We start from the raw sequence: 24360 nt of genomic DNA on the forward strand, positions 1-24360 counted from the left end.
GTATCCACTTAGCACTCGGCATGTAAAATGAATCTAAGCAAACCGATGCTCCCATTAAAGGAATGGTATCAATCAGAAGGCACTTATTTGTGCTGGGGGAAGGGAAGAGGTTTTAATTATTGTCATGCTTTGAAAACTTTGGTAAAGAGCCTCTATCAGCATCTCAGGTCTCCTCTCTGTTAAGGGTGACACTCCACCCTCCCCAGCCCCTTTTTACTTGGCAGATGGTACTGTTGAAATCCTGGATACCAAGGGATCTGGATGACAAGTTCAGGCGATTTAGTTAGGATTTCTTCTCATCACTATTGCAGTAGGAGACCAAAAGCAGCTGCCCCGCTACAGCAATGGGACCTCACTGGGGTACATTCAGGGCTAAACATTAGGACTGTGCTGCCCAAACTAACTGCTTTTGGGCTAAATTTTCAGCTATATACCTGTGCAAGCCACAGAGTCCGACATCTGCCTTCGGACCATCCTGATGCACGTCACTGCAAAGACGGGAAAATGCTCCATTGTCTAACAGCTTTTCTGTCTTGACTGCAGTTTTCTGCTCTGGTAGACAATGGGCTGCTCCCCCCACCCTTCATTGATCTACATCAGGATATTCCCTAAATATCAGAGTCAATGAGATTGCATGGGTATAACTGAGATCTCTTATATGTCCCCCTAGTGATGATTCCAGTGCATTTTATATTCTTTTAGGATCATTGACAAAGAGAGCAGTTGGGTAAAGTAGGTATGTCTATGATCTTGTCGATACAGATTCAGAAGGCACTATTCATTATGCATCCTGCAGTCTCGTCTTTCAGGACCTTCAAAGTGTCCTGAAAATATTTCAGGCCAGTGTGATGTCTTCATGTCTCAATGCTGAGACAGGACATGATGTGCTGCAGCTCACGATGGCTTGTTTTTGTCCTGCCCAATGCAATGGGTTTACCTTCCTGTTAAAAGTTACAGTCCTAAACTGAGACTAAAAACTAAACTGAAAAGCTTTGTTTTTCCAAAAGACCGTGTAACAGCCCAGATCAGCAACACACTCAAGACTGTGAGTAGTATTCCAAGGATTTTATTTGCACACAAGCCTGCAAAGTATCAGGATATCATTCTATTTTCATGAACAAGCATTCCTAATTTCAAGCAAGACAAATCAAGCTGTTAATATTTTAAAATTCAAAATCTTATTTCAACCAAACAGCCATAAATGATAATTACTTTTAGTGCTTATTCTGTCAAGAATCAAACTAGTGACCCAGAAGTGAAAGACTTCATAGTCTATTACCAATACTCTGACCCATCCCATTCAACCTACATTAAACAATGCTAATAACTCTCCCTATTCCAATTCACATTTACAAGCTAGGACCCAGGAGTCAAAAAACAGCACCACCCAATTAATACTGCAGATGTAGGAAATTCATATCTGGCTAGCTTAACCATGAACTACAGCTTCCAAAAGGCAATGAAGTTATCATCATTTTGTCTATGTGGACAAATTTCCTTAGGAATTTACCAGTAGTTAACAGCAACTATGATGTATAACTCTTAGTGCCTCAGGACCTGTAATAGACTGTAGAGGTTTAACGGGTAATACATCCCTTTCTTAGCTCAAAGTCCTGAATGCCTCTTACTTAGAACAATAGGTGCCTCTAATATTGTGTGACAGTGGTCTACTTTGAGCTTCTATTCGTGCATGTGTAAAATGCAAATATTTTCCTACCTCACATGAGTGCTGTGGGGCTAATTAATATTTGTAAAGTGTTTTGAACTCCTGGGATAAAAGTTGCTAGGGGAAAAGGTGCTAGAGTATTGTTACCATTAAAGAAAAAGCTAATAAATTAATGCTTGGTGTGCCATAGAAAACACTGTCTGTAATTCAATGCTCCTGTTAGATTTGGAAGTGTAGTATAATGTGTTAGTACCAACAGGACTCTCCCTCCTATCCCAAGTCTAAATTATAGTCTAGGAATTCATCCAGGTACACATCAAGTTATTAATATTGTATTCGGAATGACTCTGTTGAGTCTGTTCTGTAGTTAGAGTCAGCTGTTAATTGCTTTGCATTGATAATCTATGAATAAGAGAAGAAGGAGCTGCGGATTTGTGTTTGCTTGTATATGAGTGGGTTACGATAGCGGGAATACAGCTTCCAAGACCAACAATTTGACTCTCAAGAAACTTGCCCCTCAAAAAAACCAAGTGCATTTACAGAAGTTGGGGAAGGAGGAAATTGTGTTTAATCTCTTCCATGTCACTGGTTTAATAATATGATATTATTATTGTGATAATAATATGATAAAAATAAAGTGCAAAAGTCAATATAGAAGTTTAGAGGAAATGGTTCTGAAATAAACTCCTAATCAGCAAAAATTATACAGTCCACCACTTCTATAATGCCCAAAGAATCTCCAAATGCTGTGCAAACTATGGCCCAGATTCTCTGATGTGTCCTCCAGGGGAGGAAATGGGGGAGGGGAGGCATTAGGGAGCCAGTTGTATAGGAACTGAATCTATGCTTCCAAGTATGGAAGAGTTCATCTTTCTGGTGCTATTTTTAAGATGAAGGTTTAGCTTCTGCAGAATTTGAATATGTCATGGGAGGTCACATACATACACTAATTGGGCCAGATGTGTGACACTGTTGTACTAAGGGATAACAGAGATTTGTTCCCAGATAGATGGCAAAGAAAAAGGAATAAACTTTAAAACAAAGAAGTGGAAATGGATTTACACCAAAAATCACATATCCAAACATCCCTGAACTTTGGGATGTTCAGAACGAGATCAGAATTTTGCAAATGGCCTCTATCTGTGGTGCACGTTATCAGGGCAAACCAAAACCCTAGGTCCTAAAACTACCGATCCAATTCTCGTGGCTGGAGTCCATCTCTGCATGAACAGAGAAACCTGCTCAGGTCATATGGCAAAAAATGTTGGGATCAGTCCTGATCCTCTGGAACTCTACGGAGGTTTTAATATTGCCTTCAAGGGGAGCTGGATTAGAGTTTCAGTCTCTTCCCCTAGCACTGCTCACAGTAGTTCTGCTAAAGCAGTTTTCTCCCCTTCAGAAAGATAGGAACAGTTTTACCTGCTGCCTATCTCTCTGCTGTACAAACATTAAAAGTTGCGGCGGAGGATTGGTCTCGATCCGTGAGGAGAGTGTCACTGAAATCTGTGCTGTTAAACAGCTCGTGAAAATGCTGGCGTGTTTATGGCCTTGGTGCGCATATCAGAGACATGACTTTTAAACCTGAGCATCAGAGCTTGCCAGTTGTGAGCAAAAGTTGACATTCTTGGCTCCAAGGACTCATCTGCTGCAAACAGCTGCTTGCAGTTTTCGTCTGAACAAAACATGAAGGTTTCATTTTTAAAAGATGAAAGACAATGTGGATTTACATGCTGAACACTTGGGGTTCCACTTCTTACCAAAGGCTCTCATTCCTCATGCTGGCAGGGCACGTAGAGAATCCCTAGGACAGCAGGTGACAAGTATGTTGCTGTGGCAGCCCCAAAGGGGTGGATTTCGTGCCCCATAGCTTCTGCCTAAATCCATCCATTTTGTCACCTTTAAAATCACGGGCTTTTAAAATCATGTCTGAAAATAAAACCTTTCTCAAAAGCACTTGTTTGATACTTTAATTCACATCATTCTCCTCTTCCTTTCCATATTGATGCCAGGATGTTTGTCTATTTTGCTCATCTTTTGCATTGTTCATTTTATGAAGTATGAATGATTGTCATCATCATAATTATTATTATTTAGCTTACTGAAGAGACGGGCAAGAGGTGATTAGATGGCAGTATATAATTACCTACACAGGGAAAAGGTATCTGGTACTAATGGGTTCTTTGTCTAGCAGACAAAGGCATAACAAGATCCCAAGGCTGGAAATTTAAAGTCAGCGAAGTTCAAACGGGACATAAAATGTGAATTTTTACAGGGAGGGTAAATATGCATTGGAACAGCTTCCCCAGGGATATGATTAGGGCCCTACCAAATTCACGGTCCATTTTGGTGAATTTCATGGCCACAGAATTTTAAAAATCATAAATTTCATGATTTCAGCTATTGAAATCTGGAATTTCACAGTGTTGTAATTGTAGGGATCCTGACCCATAAAGGAGTTATGGGGGGAGTCACAAGGTTATTGTAGGGGGGGTTGCAGTACTGCTACCTTTACTTCTGAGCTGCTGCTGGTGGTGGCGCTGCCTTCAGAGCTGGGCAGTTAGAGATGGTGGCTGCTGGCCGGGAGCCCGGCTCTGAAGGCAGAGCCACTGCCTGCAGCAGCACAGAAGTAAGGATGGCATGGTGTGGTATTGCCACTCTTACTTCTATGCTGTTGCCTGCAGAGCTGGACCCTCAGTCAGCAGCTGCCGCTCTCCAGCCACCCGGCTTTGAAGGCAGCAGCGCAGAAGTAAGGGTGGCATGGTCTGGTATTGCTACCTTTACTTCCGTGCTGCTGCTGGTGGGGCGCTGCCTTCAGAGCTGGGCACTTGGCCAACAGCTGCCACTCTCTGGCCGCCCAGCTCTGAAGGCAACACAGAAATAAGGGTGGCAATGCCGCAACCCCCCTGTAACTCCCTTTTGGGTCAGGACCCCCAATTTGAGAAACGCTGGTCTCCCCCGTGAAATATGTATAGTATAGGGTAAAAGCACACAGAAGACCAGATATCACAGGAGGAGACCAAATATCACGGTCTGTGATGAGTTTTTCATGGCCGTGAATTTGGGAAGACCCTTGATATGATCTATTCCCTGTCCCTTGAAGTCTTTAAATTCAGATTAGAGGCCTCCTAAAAGAAATGCTTCATTTCAGCCACAAGGTATACAGAAGGTCACTGACCTTAAAATCTACATGTTATTTATAATAAAATAATAATAATAATAGAATGTTTACTGTAGAGGCCAGAGTGCCTTGGTAAGAGGAGGAGCATGTGCTTCACAAATAGTATTATTAATATTTTATTTTGGTTTGTGAAGGTATTTCTAAGGCAGTGTTTCAAGGCACTGTACAGACCTGTGGTGCTCTTAATTGTCTCTTTGGGTTCAATTTTGTCTCTTGTGCTTTAGCTAAAGTCAATGAAATTGAGAACATGCATCCAAGGACAGCATTGAGCCCCCGATCAAATTATATAAGATAAAAATGGCTGGTATAATGCAGTATAGAGAACCACAGTGGCCCTGATCATGTTGCCTTTCCAATGTAAATCAGGAAGAACTCCACTGGAACCAATGGGAAAGTACTAGTTACCAATAACTCAAGTGGAACTTGTTCCATTGATATAAAACCAATATATGTAAGATCAGGATCAAGCCCAGTACCTCCTGTATTCTGAACTTGATATTGCTTCTTACTAATGTAAATAGCAAAACTCCTATTGACTTACATGGAAACAGGATTTTGCTCTGTGAGCAAATGGCTAGAAGAACAGTTATCTGCAGACTATTTTTTGCAGACTATATATTTTTTGCAGATTATCTGCAGACTATATTTGCTAACGTCCTGGGGCTCTAATCTCCAGCCACAGGGTGCTAGTAACACACACTGACCTCAATGGGAGCTGCTGAGTGCTCTGCACTTTTGAAGATCAGATAATTTATTTAAGATATCTAAATCTGTATTTAGACACCTAATCTAATAGGATCCTATATTTGAAAATCTTGTCCAACTGTACTGGATTGTGATCTACATGAGAGTAAATCAGGAGTAGCTCCTCTGAAGTCTATGGAATTATACGTTAGTAAAAACCTATAACCCACATAAGGGTATGTCTACACAGTAAAAGCTGTATACAGGGTAACCTGCTCAAACTAGCATGAATCCAGCTAGCGCAAGCAACAATAGCAGTAAAGACAGCATAACATGGGTTTCAGATCTGGCTAGCAAGCCGAATATATACCCAGGGTCCATGCCAGGCTTCTACGACCTGCACTGAAGCCCACACTGTGGTATCGTCACGGCTGTTGTTACCCACGCTGCCTGGTTCAAGCTAGCGCTGGTAGGTTAGCCCATGCACAGCTTCTGCTGTGTAGACATACCCTTAGTGAGTTCAGAATCAGGGTTGTTAACATCAGTGGGAGCAAGATCGGACCTATGATGTCTTCAACTAAGGTTACATACCTGTATACATCCCAGATTGGAAGCAGAGTCCATGAAATTTACAGTGTCCCACTCACTCATTCCTCAGTGTGCAATATTAACACACCCACAGCCAAAGAGAAAACAAAGACTTTGGGCTGAATTGTGCACTGACTTACATCTTGCAAAATATACTGAAGTCAGTGGAGTTGCTCTAGATTTACTCCAGTATAAACAAGAGCAGAATTTAACCCATGGAGCCTAGATCTGGAGCACACCGTGGAGTACTTACCCTCGGCTAAAGGATCTGGTTTTCTGGGATAGTACAGTGGGGTGACACACTCCTCAGCAAACTCACAGAGAAGACAGTACCAATCATCAAATCACAACTCACCCCTTGCTGCATGCTGTCGTTGGCTCGGTCCGTAATTTCAGAGACAATGAGTAAGGCAGCTGAGGGGTGAAGCAATACAGAAAGGCACAAAGCACATGAGAGGTTAGAAAAAGCAACCTATATCCCACCTTGTTATAAATACATCTTTTAAAGAAATGCATTGGCTAAGCTGCATTGGCACCTTCAGGGGCAAGCTGCCCTTAATAACTAGGATCCCAAACAGTCCTACTTGCTTTCCACATCGGGTCCCCTCTTTCCTTCCCTTTGTCTCCCTCTTGCTATAATACCATGAGCCAAGCTTGCCCCAGACAAGAAAGCTCATGGGACCATCTTTAAGTGCTTTTGAATTTCACCAAATCATCTTGTGACATATCTTCCAGTAGCAGTTTTTTGTAAGCATGACAGTTTACCTTTAGCTTATGGCTAGTGCTTTAAATGGTGGGCCAAGTTCTGCTCTCAGTTATATATAAGGTCAATCAGGAGTAACCCAATTCATTTCAATTTAGTTACTCCAGGTTCACACTGGATGGGCTGAGAACAGTATTTGCTTGATTAATATAACATTAGCCTTGATCCCCCTGTGACCTCATACTACTCCCATTGATTTCAATGGGAGTAGCCCATGAAGATTATTCCAAGGCAACTAGAAGACCATATCCTGATAGGTGCTGAGCACCTCATTTGTTCTGTATTTTGAACAAGCTGATTTTGATACGTTGTCTCGCAAGTGTACGTGTGCTGGTCAGAGCTCAAGGAACAAGTATAGACCAAGCCTTCTTGCTGATTCCAGACCTCCGCAGCATCAGCACCAGTGCAAAACAATGGTGAGCTGCAAGTTCATTCTGGGTAATAGCATGCAAATAAACACATCAGGCCATCCCACTTCACTTCAGAAATATCATACCCAGCATGGGTATGCCAAGACTGGACTAGGATTTAGCTGGTGGCTGAGCTCTGGGAATGAACCAAAAAGTCTGAGCTATGCTTATGTTCACTCAGTTCTCTTTCTGTAGGCTCTACATGCTGGAGCTATAGGAATGCCCCAAATCTTAATCTCCAGATCCTTACTGCTTGTGCTTGTGAAGTAGCAAGGGACTGTCAGAGACTTTGCTCTGCTTTCTGTTCTAGAGCTGGATATGAACCAATCCTTCATCAACCTTGAATTTTGGGCAGGTGGATTTCCTGGTGGTTTCCAGAATCCCTAAATACAGATCTGGATTAAAATTCTCTGGCTAGCCCAATGTGCTGAGCCCAAACAATTCAGAACTTTGAGTTTTTGAAATATGGGATTGGATTCCAGTTCTGTGGCTCATGCTTGCCTTTATTTATTCACAAGCTGAGGAGGCAAGGTAGGAGGCAGACAACAGCAATCTGACCTCCCTCTCACTTGCCCTGCACATGACCTCAAACCTGCTTTGAAAGGTTGCCTCCTCCTTCTTCCTCACAGTATTAGAAGGTGGGTCAAGTTTCCTTGTTAATGTGACCATAGGCCTCTGACAATGACCAGAAACGACCTGACCGGCCGCTGAATTTGAATTTGAATTTCCATTTCTGTGAGAAGACCCTGCCTCAGGCCATTCCACATGAAATACGGAAACAGGACAGAATGCAGCTTTATATTGTGCCTTTCAAACTCATTGTGCCTGAGTCTGATCTTACTTACACCATTTATACACTGCTATAAACTCCATTCACTCCAGTGGAGTTACTCCTGATTTACACTTGTGCCCATGCAACGTGAGATCACAATGTACTAATGAACACGGCATCACTCTGGCCAATATTTTTTCCTATTAGAAAAATCAGACCTCTTCATTTTTTATCCAGAAGTTTCAGATTTTCTTCGCAGATTTTTTCATAATATAGTTTGGTCATTCTGAATGTATGACTGGTCAGACACAGCCTGCTCTGATACCATTGGGAGTTGACGGTCATGAATACATGGCCCTGTACAAACACAAAAAGGTATGGTCTCTGCTCAAAGAGTTTATACTAGAGAGGCAATCTCCCCTAAATTAGCAGTGAGACCTCAGATCAGACCTATGCCATTGCAGTCTGGGCTTCATTCACATATTCCTGGGACAGATCTCATTGCTAGTTATTTATCATACTAAATAAAAGTTTCTCTTCTAGCCATTTGAAATTACCTTGTGTGTCTTCATACTCTGCAGAGTCAGGACAAAGGTTATTCAAGTAATCTGTAGGAAACAATCAGATATAGAACACCCAGTAAATTCCCAGATAATTAAAGAGTTTGGTTTGACTAGCTGAAACACACAAACATAATATCCCATAACCCTTTACTCTTTTATGAAATCACTTATATAGAAAACAAAGGGAGGTCTGGACAGATTTAATTTCCTTCCAAATTTAAACCTGGCTTTTTTTTTTTACCAAGTTTTGTTTTTGATATTTTTGGACTCATTCAAATCTGAGATTCAAAGCAAAACATGGCAGGTGTAAAACCTCATAACTGGAACTAACAAAAATGCTTCCCTGTTTCTCAGCCAAGAGAAGCTGCTGAGTGTGACACAGTTTGATAACAAATGATCTTCTGATGAATGTTTTCTATTTTCCCATTTGAAAGCATGGTACTAGATATAATTACTGATTTCCTATATTCATAGGAAAATGGACTATGTGGACATAGTAGTACAATTCAATATTTCTCAACGTTCCAGTGTTCTGGACATAGAGAATTTCAGTAATGATCACTGGAGCTAAATTAAAATTTGAAAATAGATTCTGTAAACTATATATAATAGAAATCTTACTTAAACGCCAATCTTGCAAACCTTTACTCACTCAGGTAGTTCCATTGGCTTTGGTAGGGCTACTGGTGTGAGTCAGGGTATTTCTCTCTCTCTCTCTCTCTCTCTAGTTCCTTATGTGACCCTCATCACTGTAGTATCTGGGTGCTTTTATTTATAAAATCCCAATCCTGAAAACATCTACTCTTTTAAATTAGCTCTTTGATTCATGCAAGCCCCCAAATTTCACATTTGAGAATCAGATCTACATCCCCCCTTTTGCCCCCCCCACCCCCGTCCTCAGTCTCCCCCGCTCATGTGAGTTCAACTTCTTCCAGACTCTCCCACACCTCTTAACTGTACTGGTCTCTCATCTGGATTCTGGAAGGTTAAGAGGCGTCTGCTATTGTGCCTTTCAATGCCTAATCTGGCAGGGAGGTAATGTGCTGTGTTGGCATGCCGTATTTAGGTTTCCCTTTCCCAGCTGCATGCTCTGCACTTGGCTAGAGACATTTAACTAATGTGGGCAACTCCTTTTGGCGGTAGCACAGTAATTGGTAACCAGTGTTGAGATTAAATACCTTTCCTTATCTGGGTAGAAACAGCTAGTTGTGAACATAAGAGCCGGTGTATTTTATTTTTCACACTGTGCAGAGAAATTGAATGACTGTATCTTAACAAACCCTGCTTGTCCTATCATCCGAGGGCATCTGCTAGCATCCATGACTTCTCTAAATTAGATGAACTGTTGCAGCCACCCATTCATAGAATCATAGAATATCAGGGTTGGAAGGGACCTCAGGAGGTCATCTAGTCCAACCCCCTGCTCAAAGCAGGGCCGATCCCCAATTAAATCATCCCAGCCAGGGCTTTGTCAAGCCTGACCTTAAATACTTCTAAGGAAGGAGATTCCACCACCTCCCTAGGTAACACATTCCAGTGCTTCACCGCCCTCCTAGTGAAAAAGTTTTTCCTAATATCCCACCTAAATCTCCCCCACTGCAACCGACCCTTGGGGCACTCCACTTGATACCGGCTGCCAACTAGACATGGAGCCATTAATCACTACCCGTTGAGCCCAAAAATCTAGCCAGCTTTCTATCCATCTTATAGTCCATTCATCCAGCCCATACTTCTTTAACTTGCTGGCAAGAATACTGTGGGAGACAGTGTCAAAAGCTTTGCTAAAGTCAAGGAACAACACGTCCACTGCTTTCCCTTCATCCACAGAACTAGTTATCTCATCATAGAAGGCAATTAGATTAGTGAGGCATGAATTGCCCTTGGTGAATCCATGCTGACTGTTCCTGATCACTTTCCTCTCCTCTAAGTGCTTGATTCCTTGAGGACCTGCTCCATGATTTTTCCAGGGACTGAGGTGAGGCTGACTGGCCTGTAGTTCCCAGGATCCTCCTTCTTCCCTTTTTTAAAGATGGGCACTACATTAGCCTTTTTCCAGTGTTTAGAATGTCTTGCAATGCCTACACAATACCTTGTATCTGCATGCAACAGCCATCCTCGGTGATTTACAAGCATTGGTTATACCAGTTGGCTGCAATGCCCGGAACAAAGACTATCTCATGTTTGCGTGAACCAGTGCTATCTACAGTAGATATCTACAATACTATCTACAATAGTTTCTCCCAAGTGTGAATGGGAAGCCACAAGCATTGCGGCTGCACTGCTTCTTCTAAGTTTGTCTGACAATGCAGTTCCTTGTGTTTGATAACTGCCCTAAAACTCTCAGCAATAGTGCTGGCTCCCATAGGGTTAAGTGCACCTGAAGTCCCAGAATATACTGTGATGGTAAGGGGCACTGTGTGTGTGGACACACTAAATCCATTCTATCAGAATAGTGTTGCTGTATGGATGCACTAAACCTCTATAAGGACAAAGCAAGACAGCTAAATGTCACACGCAACTGCTGTTTCTTGAAAGGCTCCCTTGCCTAGTGTAGATATACCCAGAGAGGGAAGCAAGTCAGTCCAAAATATCCTCCTACTGGTATGTAGTGCTCACTTGAGTCACTGTTACTAAAAAAGCAGAAACAGCTGTGAAAAATGAGTTGCATCTTTGATCAATGTGTTTGGAGCAAGATGAAACTGCTGCTAATCTGTGCTGTGAATATAATTTCAGACAATCCCTTTGTTCTGGTGCATTTATAGGAGTCCCTCTAATATGCTCTTCCTTTTATCAGCTGTTGAGTATGGGACGGATTTACTGTTTCCTTCTCCCTGTCCCACACTTAGGTCATCTCCCATCTTTCCCCACCCAGACACATACATACACCCAATATGGTTCTTTATCTTTACATCTAATGATCTCTGGTTTCCTGTGATTCCATCTGATGCACTGACCTTCCACCACTTCTGCTGTGCTGTTACATTTCACCACTTCCCTCCCCAACTAATTCACTGCTGTTCCTTTATAGGAAGCCTCAATATCCTAATCCAGCGCACTGAGTGTTCATGACGTATCCATGTATGAAAGGCTGCTCCTCCCACAAACTGCAGCTTTGGCTGGAGTGGATTAGCAGTGGGCAGGATGAGAAGGAGCAGCCACAAGGAGCCAGAACCTCAGGGGACATTCTTGAGGAGAAAAAGAGCATTCTACAGAGTGTGACATATGTCAGGGATAGGGGGGAGCATAAAGAGAGATTTTGTGGTGTGGCAAAGTTTAGAGTGGAGTTTTTCCAGAGTTCAGAGGTGTTGGCTCCAGGATTTTGGTTTGGGATCATCTCTAGCTTTAAGTGACCCAGGTATGGGCTAAGCTATGAATGGCATCATAAGTAAAATCAAACATATGTGCTGACAATAAGTGTCTGGGCATGCTTCCTTCCCTATCCATGGATACCAATATGGGTAAATCCAGGAAAATGAGGCTTACAAGAGTCTGACTTTGCACACTCCAATCCTACAGTTACACTTCAGCATGATGTCACTAAATAGGGGTCTTTCTCCCTTCACAATGCCCATAGCTGCTATTAACCCCCAGTGGCCTGTCCAGTGTGCAATTCAATCATTCTCCAGACCTAGATAAACATTTGTAGCTCAGGCCTATCTCTATTAATACATGGTAATTTCTCTATTATATATTAAACACATTGTTCCTCCCTGGAGATTCCAGCCCATTGTTCTGACTGCATTCTGTCCTCCCCAATCCTGGCCTGCCATCGACATATGGACAGGAAAGACGTGTCTCTGCTATAGCAAGTTTAGAAGTGCTTTAATATTGCTGACCTGTGAGTAGCACGCGGTACTGGAATATGCGCTGCACCACTTTCAAAAACTGGTGTTTCACATTCAGGGGGCTGCTGCCAGGATTCTGCTGTCCTCAAGAGAAGGGGAAAAACAGAACAGTCAGTGCTCTGTAGTCTGAGTCCTGGATTATGACCTCACATGCCTATTGCACCCCCTGGGGAATCTGCCGTGGTGACTACATACACAAGTGCTACTGAGCTGTTTCCCATTTATTTGCCTAGCTGCATATATATCAGAGCTTAGATCCTCATCTTCATCTCTATAAAGAACCAATACAGGAAAATTTATCATTTGATAGCACCATTCATATTCAATATCACAAAATAGTTCAGGCCAAGATGGAGGAAATAAGAAAAAGAGAAGCAGAGAACCAATCAGAAGCTAAGGTCAGAAAGAGATTTTAGAATGATATCCAAGGAGCCAAAGCAATCAAATCAGCATGAAGCTTGCTGGGTTCGCATAAGCCTTTTTGCTATTTTTCAAATTTTATATCCATTGGGTTTCACTTTAAGTAACAGGCTTGTGTGGGCCAAATACAGCAAAATACCCCAATGAGACTGAATTAGGAAAGGTGATCCTCCAAACACCTTGCCAAAGTCCTCCAACAAAAAACAAAACAAAACAAAAATCAACAACTCCTCAGTTGGTTTGATTTCCATGTCCAACTCCCCAAACTAGCTGAGTTTCATATGGCTTCAGCTTTCGTTGTTCAATGTTTGCACAGCTCTAGCAGTGACTTGGAAAGAGAGGAAGGGGGACAATGTTAATAGCGATAGGAATATGACCTAATCAAAGAAGGCAGACAGAAGAAGGTCTGGTTTCAGAGAGCAATGATGCTTTATGTTATTGCTATATTTAGCTGCTGGCGATGAGCGCTCTGGAAATACGGTAGTATAGATGGAGAGAGAGATATGACACTTTAATGTCTTTGTCACAGGGTGACACTGGCCCTTTAAGAGGAAGAGGCCAGTGCACCTGACTCCCCAGGTAGGCTTAAAAGAGGGCAGCTGGGCTCTAGAGGGAGGAGGTCCTTGAAGAAAGATAGGAAGGGGCAAATGAGAACTCCTTGAGCAGAGAATAGACAGAAGAAGCTGTAGAGAGTTGCTTGGGGAAACCTGCAGCAATCAGAAAGCTCCTCAGGTCCTCACTGGAAAGAGGGAGGAATTGCCAGGTAGCTAGCAGAGAGAGTTGCCTGCTGGCTTTCCTGAGCCAGAGAGCTCTGGCCAGAGAAGGTTGGGAGCGGGGACTGAAGGCAGAGAGCAGCAGAGGGAGATGCCTGCTAGCTATGTGAGCCAGAGAGCTGAATCTGGAGGATCAGAGAGGGCTGGGGTGAGGGCTCTCACTTTGTGGGGAGAGATGCTGGAGCTGCAGAGAGCCTGAGCATGGTGAGAAATGCCAGGGCTGTATGTTGGTGGACCTGGTTTTTTTTATAGCTTATATGCATGGGGTTTTCTTTTGTAATAAATTAACCCAGTAAGGGCTATTTATTCTCAGAAAGACAGCTTGGACTATTTCTGGAACCTTTCAAGGGGAAACTGAGGCTGGCATACTGGTTGTGCTGATGCCAGAGGGTGCCACAGATGGGGAACACTTTCTGACAGTCTTATAGATTCAAAATGCTGTGTAAACAGTAGCTTATCAGACCCTCACCACACCTCTCTGAAGAGGGTAATTATTAGCATCTTCAGAAACTGAACTGCAATCAGGTTAATACATGACTTGCCCAAGGTTACACGCTGACCCAGTGGGAAAGACAGGATCAGAACTCTTGTGTTCTTGGCACCTAATGTTGTGTTCAGTCTACTAGCTCTGCCCACTGTCCCATGCTACAGCAAGTTCTAGATAAATGGACGTGTACAAATGAGGGATCAACCTTTCTCTTAACTGTGGGGAGACACGGGAAAGGATCAGCACATAGCACTGGCCACCCAGCAGGCAATCAACCTTTAAGATATGCGTGTTGTCTGCAATTAAGAATCATTCCATCTATCAGCAAAAGGGGAGCATGTCATTCTAAATAACCTTTAAAGCATGTCGCAAATAAATTAAGCTCTTTTGAGTCTATCACTGTAAGACACATTTTCTAATCCTTTAGTCATTCTTGTGCCTCTTCTCTGAACCCTCTCCAATTTATCAGTATGCTTCTTGAATTGTGGGCACCAGAACTGGACAAGTATTCCAGCAGTGGTTGAACCAGTGCCAAATAGAGGTAAAATAACCTCTGCGCTCCAACTTGAGATTCCTCTGTTTATGCTTCCTAGGATTGCATTAGCTCTTTTGGCCACTGGGAGCTCATATTAAGCCAATTACTCACCATGCCCCCCAGATCTTTCTCAGAATCACTGTTTCCCAGGCTAGAGTCCCTCATTCTGTAAATAATGGCCTGCATTCTTTGTTTTTAGTTGCATATGTTTACATTTAGCTGTATTAAAACACACATTGTTTGCTTGTGCCCAGTTTATCCTCTGAATCAGTGACCTGTCCTCTTCATTATTTACCACTCCCCTAATTTTTGTGTCATCTGCTAACTTTATCAGTGAGGATTTTATGTTTTCTTCCAGGTCATTGATAAAAATGTTAAAAAGCATAGAACCAAGAACCGATCTCTGAGGGACCCCACTGGAAACACACCTGCTCAGTGATGATTCCCCTTTTACAATGACATTTTGAGACCAATCAGTTAGCCAGCTTTTAATCCACTTAATGTGTGCCATGTTCATTTTATATTGTTCTAGTTTTTTTAATCAAAATGTTGTGCGGTACCAAATCAAATGCTTTACAGAAGTCTAAGTATATTATGTTAACACTATTACCTTTATCAACCAAACTTGTAATCTCATCAAAAAAAGATAACAAGTTACTTTGACAGGATCTATTTTCCATAAACCCATGTTAATTTGCATTAATTACATTACCCTCCTTTAATTCTTTATTAATCGAATTATATATCAGCTGCTCCATCATCTTGCCTGGGATTTATGTCGGACTGGCAGGCTTATAATTACCCAGGTCATTCCATTTACCCTTTTTAAAAATTGGCAGAACATTAGTTTTTTCCCAATCTTCTGGAACTTCCCCAGTGCTCCAAGACTTATTGAAAATCAACATTAATGGTCCAGCAATCTTTCAACCAAGGAAACCTGGTCAAGTGCACCGATGTATCTAGGCCAGGGGTGGGCAAACTACTATCCATGTCCGGATCCAGCCCATGAGATGTTTTAAGCCGGCCTGTGAGCCACACCATGCGGCTCAGCCCCGCTCCAGCTGGGGCGCTGGGTTGGGGGCCGCACCAGCAGCTCGGCCCCACTCCAGCTGGGGCGCTGGGTCGGGGCCACACCACATGGCTCAGCCCCACCCCAGTGCTCCAGCCAGGGCGCTGGGTTGGGGGTCGCTTCAGCTGGGGCACTGGACCATGCGGCTTGGCCCCGCTCCAGCACTCCGCCAGGGCGCTGGGTCAGTCCCTGCTCCGGCCAGGGCACTGGGTTGAGGCCACACCGTGCAGCTCCCAGAAGCTGTGGCATGGCCCCACTCTGGTTCCTACATGCTCCAATGGGAGCTGCAGGGGCGGTGCCTGTGGATGGGGCAGTGTGCAGAGCCACCGGGCTGCCCTCGGCATAGGAGCCAGAGATGGGACATGCCACTGCTTCCATGCCTGCATCCCCTGAGCCTCTTCCCATGCCCCAACCCCTTGCCCCAGCCCTGATCCCCCTCCCGCCCTCTGAACCCCTCGGTCCCAGCCCAGAGCACCCTCCTACACCCCAAACCTCTCACCCCCAGTCCCACCCCAGAGCCCGTACCCCAACCCCAATTTTGTGAGCTTTCATGGCCTGCCATACAATTTCTATTCCCCGATTTGGCCCTTAGGCCAAAAAGTTTGCCCACCCCTGATCTAGGCCAACTCTAAAGGTTCATAAGGATCATCTGGCATTGAAGGGCTGTTTAATGGCTTGGGTAACTCAGGCTGCTTTGGTTCTGGCTAGAACTTCAGAAATAAGATCACCACCTCTCTCCCCTGTAATTTCACTCTTAAAACCCACCACAGAGGTGCAAATATTTCTGCACCTATTTTGCAATTGCTATCCCAATCCTGTTTTTTGAAAAATTGGCCCTTAGCACCTAAAGTAGTGAAAACTGCAAACAGCTGTGCCAGCTTAAAAATCGGGGGGGGGAACCCTAACCTTTCTTCCTTTCTTTTTTAAATGCATCATTAATTTTACGATTATTTACTCCTTTCTTTACACAGTTGTGAGTGAACAGAAACCCCAGGATAGCAAAAGCACAGTTCGCTCCTGAGCTTGGATTTATGACTCAAATCAAAATCCTATTAACTCTGATTGTAGCTGAACTTCAAAGCAACACACTGATGAAAAGCATTAACACTGGAGCCCTTATCCCTTGCTGTGTACCAGGAGCCAAGGTGCACCTCTGAGATTGCTCTGCCTCAGGGGCATTGGGCGGACGGCAAAGGGGACAGTCAGAATCATTTGGAAAACACCAAAGGCAGTTTGAGAAGAAAACAATTTAACTGATTGATGCCCTAGACCAGAGATTCTCAAACTGTGATCTGTGGACCACCAGTGGTCCACAAGCTCCATTCAGGTGGTCCGCGGATAGTTCCCTCTAAGGTGCACGCCTGGGCGGCAGCACACAAGAGAATGAAGGGCCACCCACCTAATTAGTGGAGCCGTGCAGGCGTGGCTCCACTAATTAGGTGCCTGGGCCGTGGAGACAACGCACGGGTAAGGTGAGCTGGTGGCCTTGGGAGGAATGGGGGGGTAGGTGGGAGGGGGCAGTGGGATTAGAAGAGGGGGTGGGGGGAATTTGGGATGTGCAGGACTGCAGCAGCCAGAGAAAGAGGCGACTTTCCCCAGCTCCTGGGCTGTGGCTGCTGTGGAGAGACGGCCCTTCTTCCCAGCCTCAGCTCTGTGGCTGCTGTGGTGGGGGAGAGACCCCCTGCCTTCCCAGCCCCAGCTCGGGGGCTGCCGCGGCCAGGGAGAGAGGGAGAGACCCCCCCACTCCTTCCCAGCCCCAGTTTGGGCGCTGCTGTGGCAGGGGAGAGAGGGCATATCCATCACATTAGAAACTATCAGAGGCTTGTTCACCTGCACATCTACCAATGTGATATATGCCATCATGTGCCAGCAATGCCCCTCTGCCATGTACATTGGTCAAACTGGACAGTCTCTACGTAAAAGAATAAATGGACACAAATCAGATGTCAAGAATTATAACATTCATAAACCAGTCGGAGAACACTTCAATCTCTCTGGTCACGCGATTACAGACATGAAAGTTGTGATATTACAACAGAAACAGACATTTCACTCCATGTGTCTCTCCAGAGGGTGTTCTGCAAGTGATCATTAAGATTCTTCCTCCACACCCTGTCTGAAGGCTAGTGAAGTTGCAGGCGGGAATATCTTTGAGAAAGCAATGCCGAGCAACCATAAATTAATGCAAATAGAGAAGTGAGAGGGGCCTCACCTCAAATGCCTGGATGACAGTAGCCAGCTGGGAAGATTTAAGGCAGGTTTCATCGAGCAAAGCCAAATTCCTATCAAACTGCATAATGTATGCTGTGTGGTGTTTGAACCTTGATTCTCTTGAGAGAAAAACATCGGCCACTTTTTGGTGTTCCTCCCTAAAGCCACAGAAAGAGAAGAACAAGCCAATAAGTAACAAAAAATGCCCCACTTCATTCTGGTTACACAAATTCTATTAATCAGCCCCATACCTGCTAATGCCATTAGGAGATCTAAGTTAAGGCCTGGGTTTAACTGTCAGGAAATGGACAACACTGCACCGAAGTGCTGGGCAACAGAATGGGCTGTGGAAGAATGGGCCTTGTCTGGGGCCAGTCCCCTTTCTGTAACTCTACCTACCGCAGCTATATATGTACATGCTGGGCAGAATGTCCTCTTTATGGGCTCACGTAGCTCACATTTCTCCAAGCAAGCTTTCCAGTTCCACCAGAGTGAACGAGAACCTTTGCTCTGAGTGCTGGCGTTAGTGTGAGAATAGCTCCATCGTTGGATCCCCTTCACTCACAGCTCCCTCTCCTTACCCATGTTACAATTCCTCATCTGGGCACACAATTTAATTATTTACCGAAGGTGAATTATCTACAGGAGACAGAGCCAGCCAAAAAGGGCCGTAACAGAGGGTACAGGGCTGCTAATGAACAGAGGCCAAGGAGATGTCAGGTTAATGGAGATTGTGGGGCTGGTTTTAAACAGTGGCCTCGTGAATTTCAGAATGATCGAGAATACAGCAGAGGGACTGGCCAGCAGCCCTGGGAGTAACAGAGAATGCAGTGCCAGATGTGGGGAGGGGTACTGGGGATTCAGGGGCCTGCTTAGTATTTAAAGTCTAAAGCCAGTGCACATTTTCAGATTTTTCACTGCACATTTATTTTAGGCCCCTGGAACATCTACAGCAGCAAAAAGGATCGGGAACCCACCTTTCTTAATAGCATATTTAGCATAACCATTTACAGAATTGTTTTCAACCTCACTGTTGTTTACAACAATTCCCTTGGAAGATGGAAACCCACATATGATATCCCATTAACTTTTCCTCTGTTGTGCACTCTGATTTCTTGCTGTAGAGCTGTTCAGGAGTGCTGCCTGCACTGCTTGTTACTATTATTTATTTATAATCTATTTTGTGGACGCCCTGGGATAGAGTGGTCTGTCATTGAAGGTGACTGCTGATTGGCTGGAGTTCAGTGGGGGTGGAGTTAAGGAGTTATAAAGCTTGCCCCAGCTTCTGAAAGAGTCAGATTAGCCAGGGAGTTTGGATTAGACAGAGGACTTCCGTGGATTTCATTGATTTAGCCAGTTTGGGAGTGAAGTTAGTCTTACTTAGTCAGAGGCTTGTCCCAGCTAGTTGATACATTTTAGTTTGGAAGCATGGCTCAGACAGGGACCTATCCAGCTTAAAAGATTTGCTCTAGCACTGAAAGACTTTGTCTAGGCAAGACAGAGACGTGCTTTATCCTGGTAAGATTTAGTCCAGCTAGGACAGTTTGGTTTAGGCAGAGACCCTCAGCAACCCTGAAAGATTGTGTTTAGCCTGAAAGCTCACCCCAGCAAAGGCTTGTTCAAACTCTGAGTGGGTTTCTTTTATCCGGGAGCTATAATATTAGGAAGTTGCCATGAGAATTGCTCTAATTTATTTCAATTTCTATGAGATCTAAAATTTAAGAAAAGATATTTTCCTATATTTTTTAATGCCTCTGAGGGTTTTTTTCTGCCTGTTCCCCCTTCCTGGTATTTGAGTCTATCACAGTCCATACACATTAGACTGTTTTTTGACAATCACCTAGGGGACTCAACCAGATTGGGGCCCCAGTGGGCTAGGCACTGTACAAACAGATAGCAAATGACAGTTCACGTGAGATGGGCTGCACACACACTGATTTATGGGGCTGCTTAGGAGTATGGGGCTGTATACAATGGTTTATCATTGTAGGGTAGCGCAGGAGCACTGAGATGTTTGTATTTTTTGGTAGGTAAAATAACAATACAGAAACATGGCATAGACAAGAAAATTCAGTCTCCCAACCTTACAGTGTCCCTGTAAGTTTACCTCCCTCAACATAAGAACACAAGAATGGCCATACTGGGTCAGACCAAAGGTCCATCCAGCCCAGTATCCTGTCTGAGGACAGTGGCCAATGCCAGGTGCCCCAGAGGGAGTGAACCTAACAGGTAATGATCAAGTGATCTCTCTCCTGCCATCCATCTCCACCCTCTGACAAACAGAGGTTAGGGACACCATTCCTTACCCATCCTGGTCAACCTATATGTAAACCCTATTAAAGATGTTTAGCATCTTTTCTTTCTTCTGTTTGAATCTTAACCCTGTTGCCCATGGTTCCTGGAATAAAGGAAAATCAAAATATTTTGAATATATTGAGGATGAGATGAAGCCATTAAGTTGTCACTTACCAATTGAGGACTCTTTCCTCCAGCTCTCCCAGTATCTCCTGGTGTAGTTTGTAGATTTCAGGGATCTCACTCAAGCCCTGCTTGAGCTTCACCTCCTCCCTCTCATTTTCATCCTCATCCCCCAGCACTTTCAAGACCTCTTCATGGAAATCCTGTGAATACATCACCTGTTACACAGCGGCTAAGGCAACAGATCAAAGGTTCCTTATCGCATTTAAACCATTACTATTTTTCCTTTAAATTCCAAAATTCATTTACAAACAGTCAGGAAACTTTATGGGAATTACAAGATACACTATAAATACTGTACTAGCATATCGTGGGCAAAAGAGGAAGGAGAACATAGGATGCATTTTCTTCCACCCATTAGTTTCACAGTTACTGTAAATTCCAGGTTAAAGTCCACATACTGAGAACCCAAAACATGTAAAATTAAAAAAAAGATAGCGCCCCCCCTCCAATCCCATCAGATTATTTTAAAAAATAAATTTGGGTACTTTTTGCTTTCTGGGTTTTGAGCCTTTAGGTTGCAGTGGGGTCACATTTTCAAGCATTTGTCAGCTAGAAACTTCCTTTTTAAAAAAGAAAAAGAAAAAAAAGAAAGATGTGAGTCTTGCATAACTCCATCAGTCCAGCAGCTGGGGCTTTATGGAAAACATCAAATATTGCAAGGCTTGTCATAAAAATTGCAAGAATTGGCAACACTGAATCAAATTCCTAATTTACCGAGGGAAGGATGGAGGAGACATAAATTAAACAACCGAACCAATCATTTCCAATTTGAAATCCAGTGTAATTGAGACCCACTTTTCAATAATAATAATAATAATAATATAATATAATAATAAATAATGATAATATATTTGGAAAATACCTTTAATCTCAATGTGATTTAAATACTATATGCACATAGGAATAATTTCTCCAGAACTCAAAAGCAGCCATTCTAGTGTGGTATGTGACAGCTGTTTAACAGCATCCTGCAAAATCATCCAACAGTTTAGCACTGGAAGTGAAGAATCACACATCCAACTGAAACAGCAGGGGGAATTTACAGTAGGTGTGCCGATTAAAAGATGGTCAAAACAGTGGTGCTAACAAATTTATATTCTTGCAAAATATGGCACAGAATCAGTTAGAGCTACCTTCATACAGAAATTGACTTTAAAATATATCCAGGTCAGAGTCTGTTCAGAAAATGAAGAAAATATAATCCTACAGCGTCACGACGGTACCTATTAGTACAATATCATTATGGCATCCACTCTTCCCAATTAACACTGACATCAGGGTGCTTGATCATATTTTAGTTAATACAAACATCATGATAGAAAATACATATATGCCTGAAATACGATCATGACATGAAAAGAGATAAAAGAATGAATTAGATGAAAGAAATATATTGTACTGGAGGCTCTTATTTTTCAAGAAAGGTGGGGGCATCCCATATGTTACATTCACAAGAATACAGTTAACATGCAGCTCATCAGGACATGTAATATATGCGTAGCAGGATTTTAAGTGGGATGAGAAAATAAAATAAAACCTCTTACTAGGGAGTTTTCCAGGGAGAACTTCGAAAAGGTCTTTTACACAGTAATTCTTATCTCTTTGTTGGTATTGTAAATCAAATTCCCATTGTTCTTTGTTTTCTTCTGTAATTCAGAAATTTGTTGATATCTATTCATCTCTTTTGCATTCCCAAAGAATCTAACTGCACATATATCAGGGCAATGCAGCGGGCATAGTCGGAGGGTCCATTTCTAGAGAATTTACGTCAGACTAAAAATAGGAGGTAAATCACCAACACTGCTGAAACTGCAGGTAAAGCACCTAAACATCATTATTTTATGAAACCCTGCGAAACAAGGTATGGGAAGTCAGAGAAAATAGAGCAGTCCACAATCATTCTACTGTAACTACAGAATGATGTAATTACACAAGGGATACATTTGGGGCAAGGTTTTAATGAAGTGACTAATTTTCTCATGGGACCATTAAAGATCCCTAATGCTTCCCCCAATTTTTCTTTACTTTAATACCACTTTGCAGCCCACATTTTTTTTCAGCCTGAAGTCTCAAAAACATCATAATCTATACTACCTCTCCTGAGGGGTTGGGTTGTTTTGCTGGGTGGTGCGCAACATCAGAGGTGACTGCCTTTCCATGGTAGGAAAGTAATTCCATTGTGTATGCATATAGTTTTGGAAGTACATTGTTATGCAAAGTACTATATAAATTAAAGGTGGTGGTATTGGATTAAATTCATCCACTAGACTCAGTGGAAACAAGGAACATCAGGAAAAAATGTAGTGTATTATCTCTTTTGCTCAAGGTCGACTGGATGGAACTCCCTTCAGAAGCCATCTTAATGGCTTCAGAACTGATAATCTATCCAGTTATGAGCTTTCTGAACTAAAATGCTGATATTCCATTGGAACAGTGTGTCCTTCTAAGAATGCACAGCAGCAAAATCACATTCTGTACTCAAAAGGTGAATAGTTTGTTGTTGAGTGGGGTGAATCTTTATCCTAAACTAGTGCTACTGTTGTGTCTTGCCAGCTCAGGGGCTAGACGTCAGGTCTCCTATACAGCAGTGCAGATTATTAGAGAGCGGCAATCCTAGCTCAAGAAAATTCTAAAGAACAAAACTAGGGGTATTGCTGTGACACATAACACTCCAGCACCTAATTCTTCAGTATCACTGCAACAACAAAGCATTATTGGAATGAACAGAGAGGATATTAGGCAATTCAGAAATATGCCTGGAGAGCATCATGCAGAACTGTTAATGGATATAAATTCTCCTTTTTATTCCCCTGAAACGGATGTTAGGAGATGAGTCTGAGCCAGGCAGCTGGGTGTTCCTTAGTCTGGACCAGGTAGGGCTCTTGTGGTCAAATTTCCTGTTTTTCGCCAGTGGGATCTTTATAGGTGAAATAACTGGATTCCACAAGGTTTATGAAAATAAATGAGCATTTGGGAAACTGGAAGCACATTCCAACTTGTGATGAGGGCAGGTGCTGGAGAGTCATACGGAATCACTTAAAAAGTTATTCAGAACTTTTCCCAATCCTTCCTTTGCATCCTAATAAACTAGGAAGTGTCTGGAGTTTTATTGCAGAAGGAGAGGTGGGAAGAGAGAGAAAGGGAAAGAAAGAGAGAAAGGGAGCACAATTAATTGCAAAGCCAGCTTGAAAGTGAGGCCTATTAATTGTAGAGTTTGAAAGCTCCCAATGATTACGCACAGAGCAGCAGTGGCAGGTGTGGAGATTATAAAACTTCCTGTTTCATAAAAAAATTATCTGTCCTTATCTGACCTTCCTTTGCTTTTTGAGTGCGAGACTATAAAGCAAGGGGGCGCTCCATTAGCTCTTGCTAAAGGTAAAGCTAGCCAGACCCTTGCAGGAGTCTGAAGACAGCACCAGGAAGGACATAGCCTGGTCAGTCACATAAGCAGATCCTGGAAAAAGATGCAGTTGACCACAGGATAGCCTGTTTCTTTTATTACGATTCTCATGATCTCCCCCTTCTCTCCTGCTCCCATTCCAGCATTGTTTTAATCTGTAGAAATATTTTACTCTCTGTGTGTATGTGTCTATGTAGGCCTTGATGATGTGCTGTCACCTACCAGGTGGGGTTGGCAGGCGGGTCTACTGCTGTGTGAGAGATCCCAGGGAGGCTTAGAATCATGAGACACCAGATTGGTTGCCCTGGTCACTGAAACTCAGTGTCTACAGAATAGGTATCAGCAGAGGTAGCTTCCTCACACACTGCCTCATGAACGTGCCTCTTATCTGACCATAGCAACCACCTCTAGAAACAAGAGGGGAGTTTAGCCTCCATGGTCCACTTAGTTTCTCTGCTGAGTGCAGTGTTGCCAATCAGAGCCAATGGGGAATTGCCAATCAGAGCCAATCTGGT

The 24360-nt window shown here is 43.2% G+C and overlaps 1 protein-coding gene across 5 annotated transcripts in view; it reads right to left on the reverse strand.

Annotated features, from left to right (window-relative positions):
* The window catches only part of FGD5 (FYVE, RhoGEF and PH domain containing 5), a 153764-nt gene that overhangs the window by 33553 nt on the left and 95851 nt on the right, over positions 1-24360 (reverse strand). For 4 of the 5 annotated variants that reach the window (XM_073351271.1, XM_073351274.1, XM_073351276.1 and 1 more), the window contains exons 6-10: positions 20434-20585; positions 17966-18122; positions 12461-12548; positions 8619-8669; positions 6472-6530 (exon numbers count right to left, since the gene is read on the reverse strand). In XM_073351271.1, the coding sequence (XP_073207372.1) occupies positions 6472-6530; positions 8619-8669; positions 12461-12548; positions 17966-18122; positions 20434-20585 (507 nt within the window). The remainder of the gene's footprint in view (positions 1-6471; positions 6531-8618; positions 8670-12460; positions 12549-17965; positions 18123-20433; positions 20586-24360) is intronic. The other variant, XM_073351272.1, reaches the window with a different exon arrangement.

The sequence above is a fragment of the Lepidochelys kempii genome, chromosome 7 (genome assembly GCF_965140265.1).
Source record: "Lepidochelys kempii isolate rLepKem1 chromosome 7, rLepKem1.hap2, whole genome shotgun sequence".
NCBI lineage: Eukaryota > Metazoa > Chordata > Testudines > Cheloniidae > Lepidochelys > Lepidochelys kempii.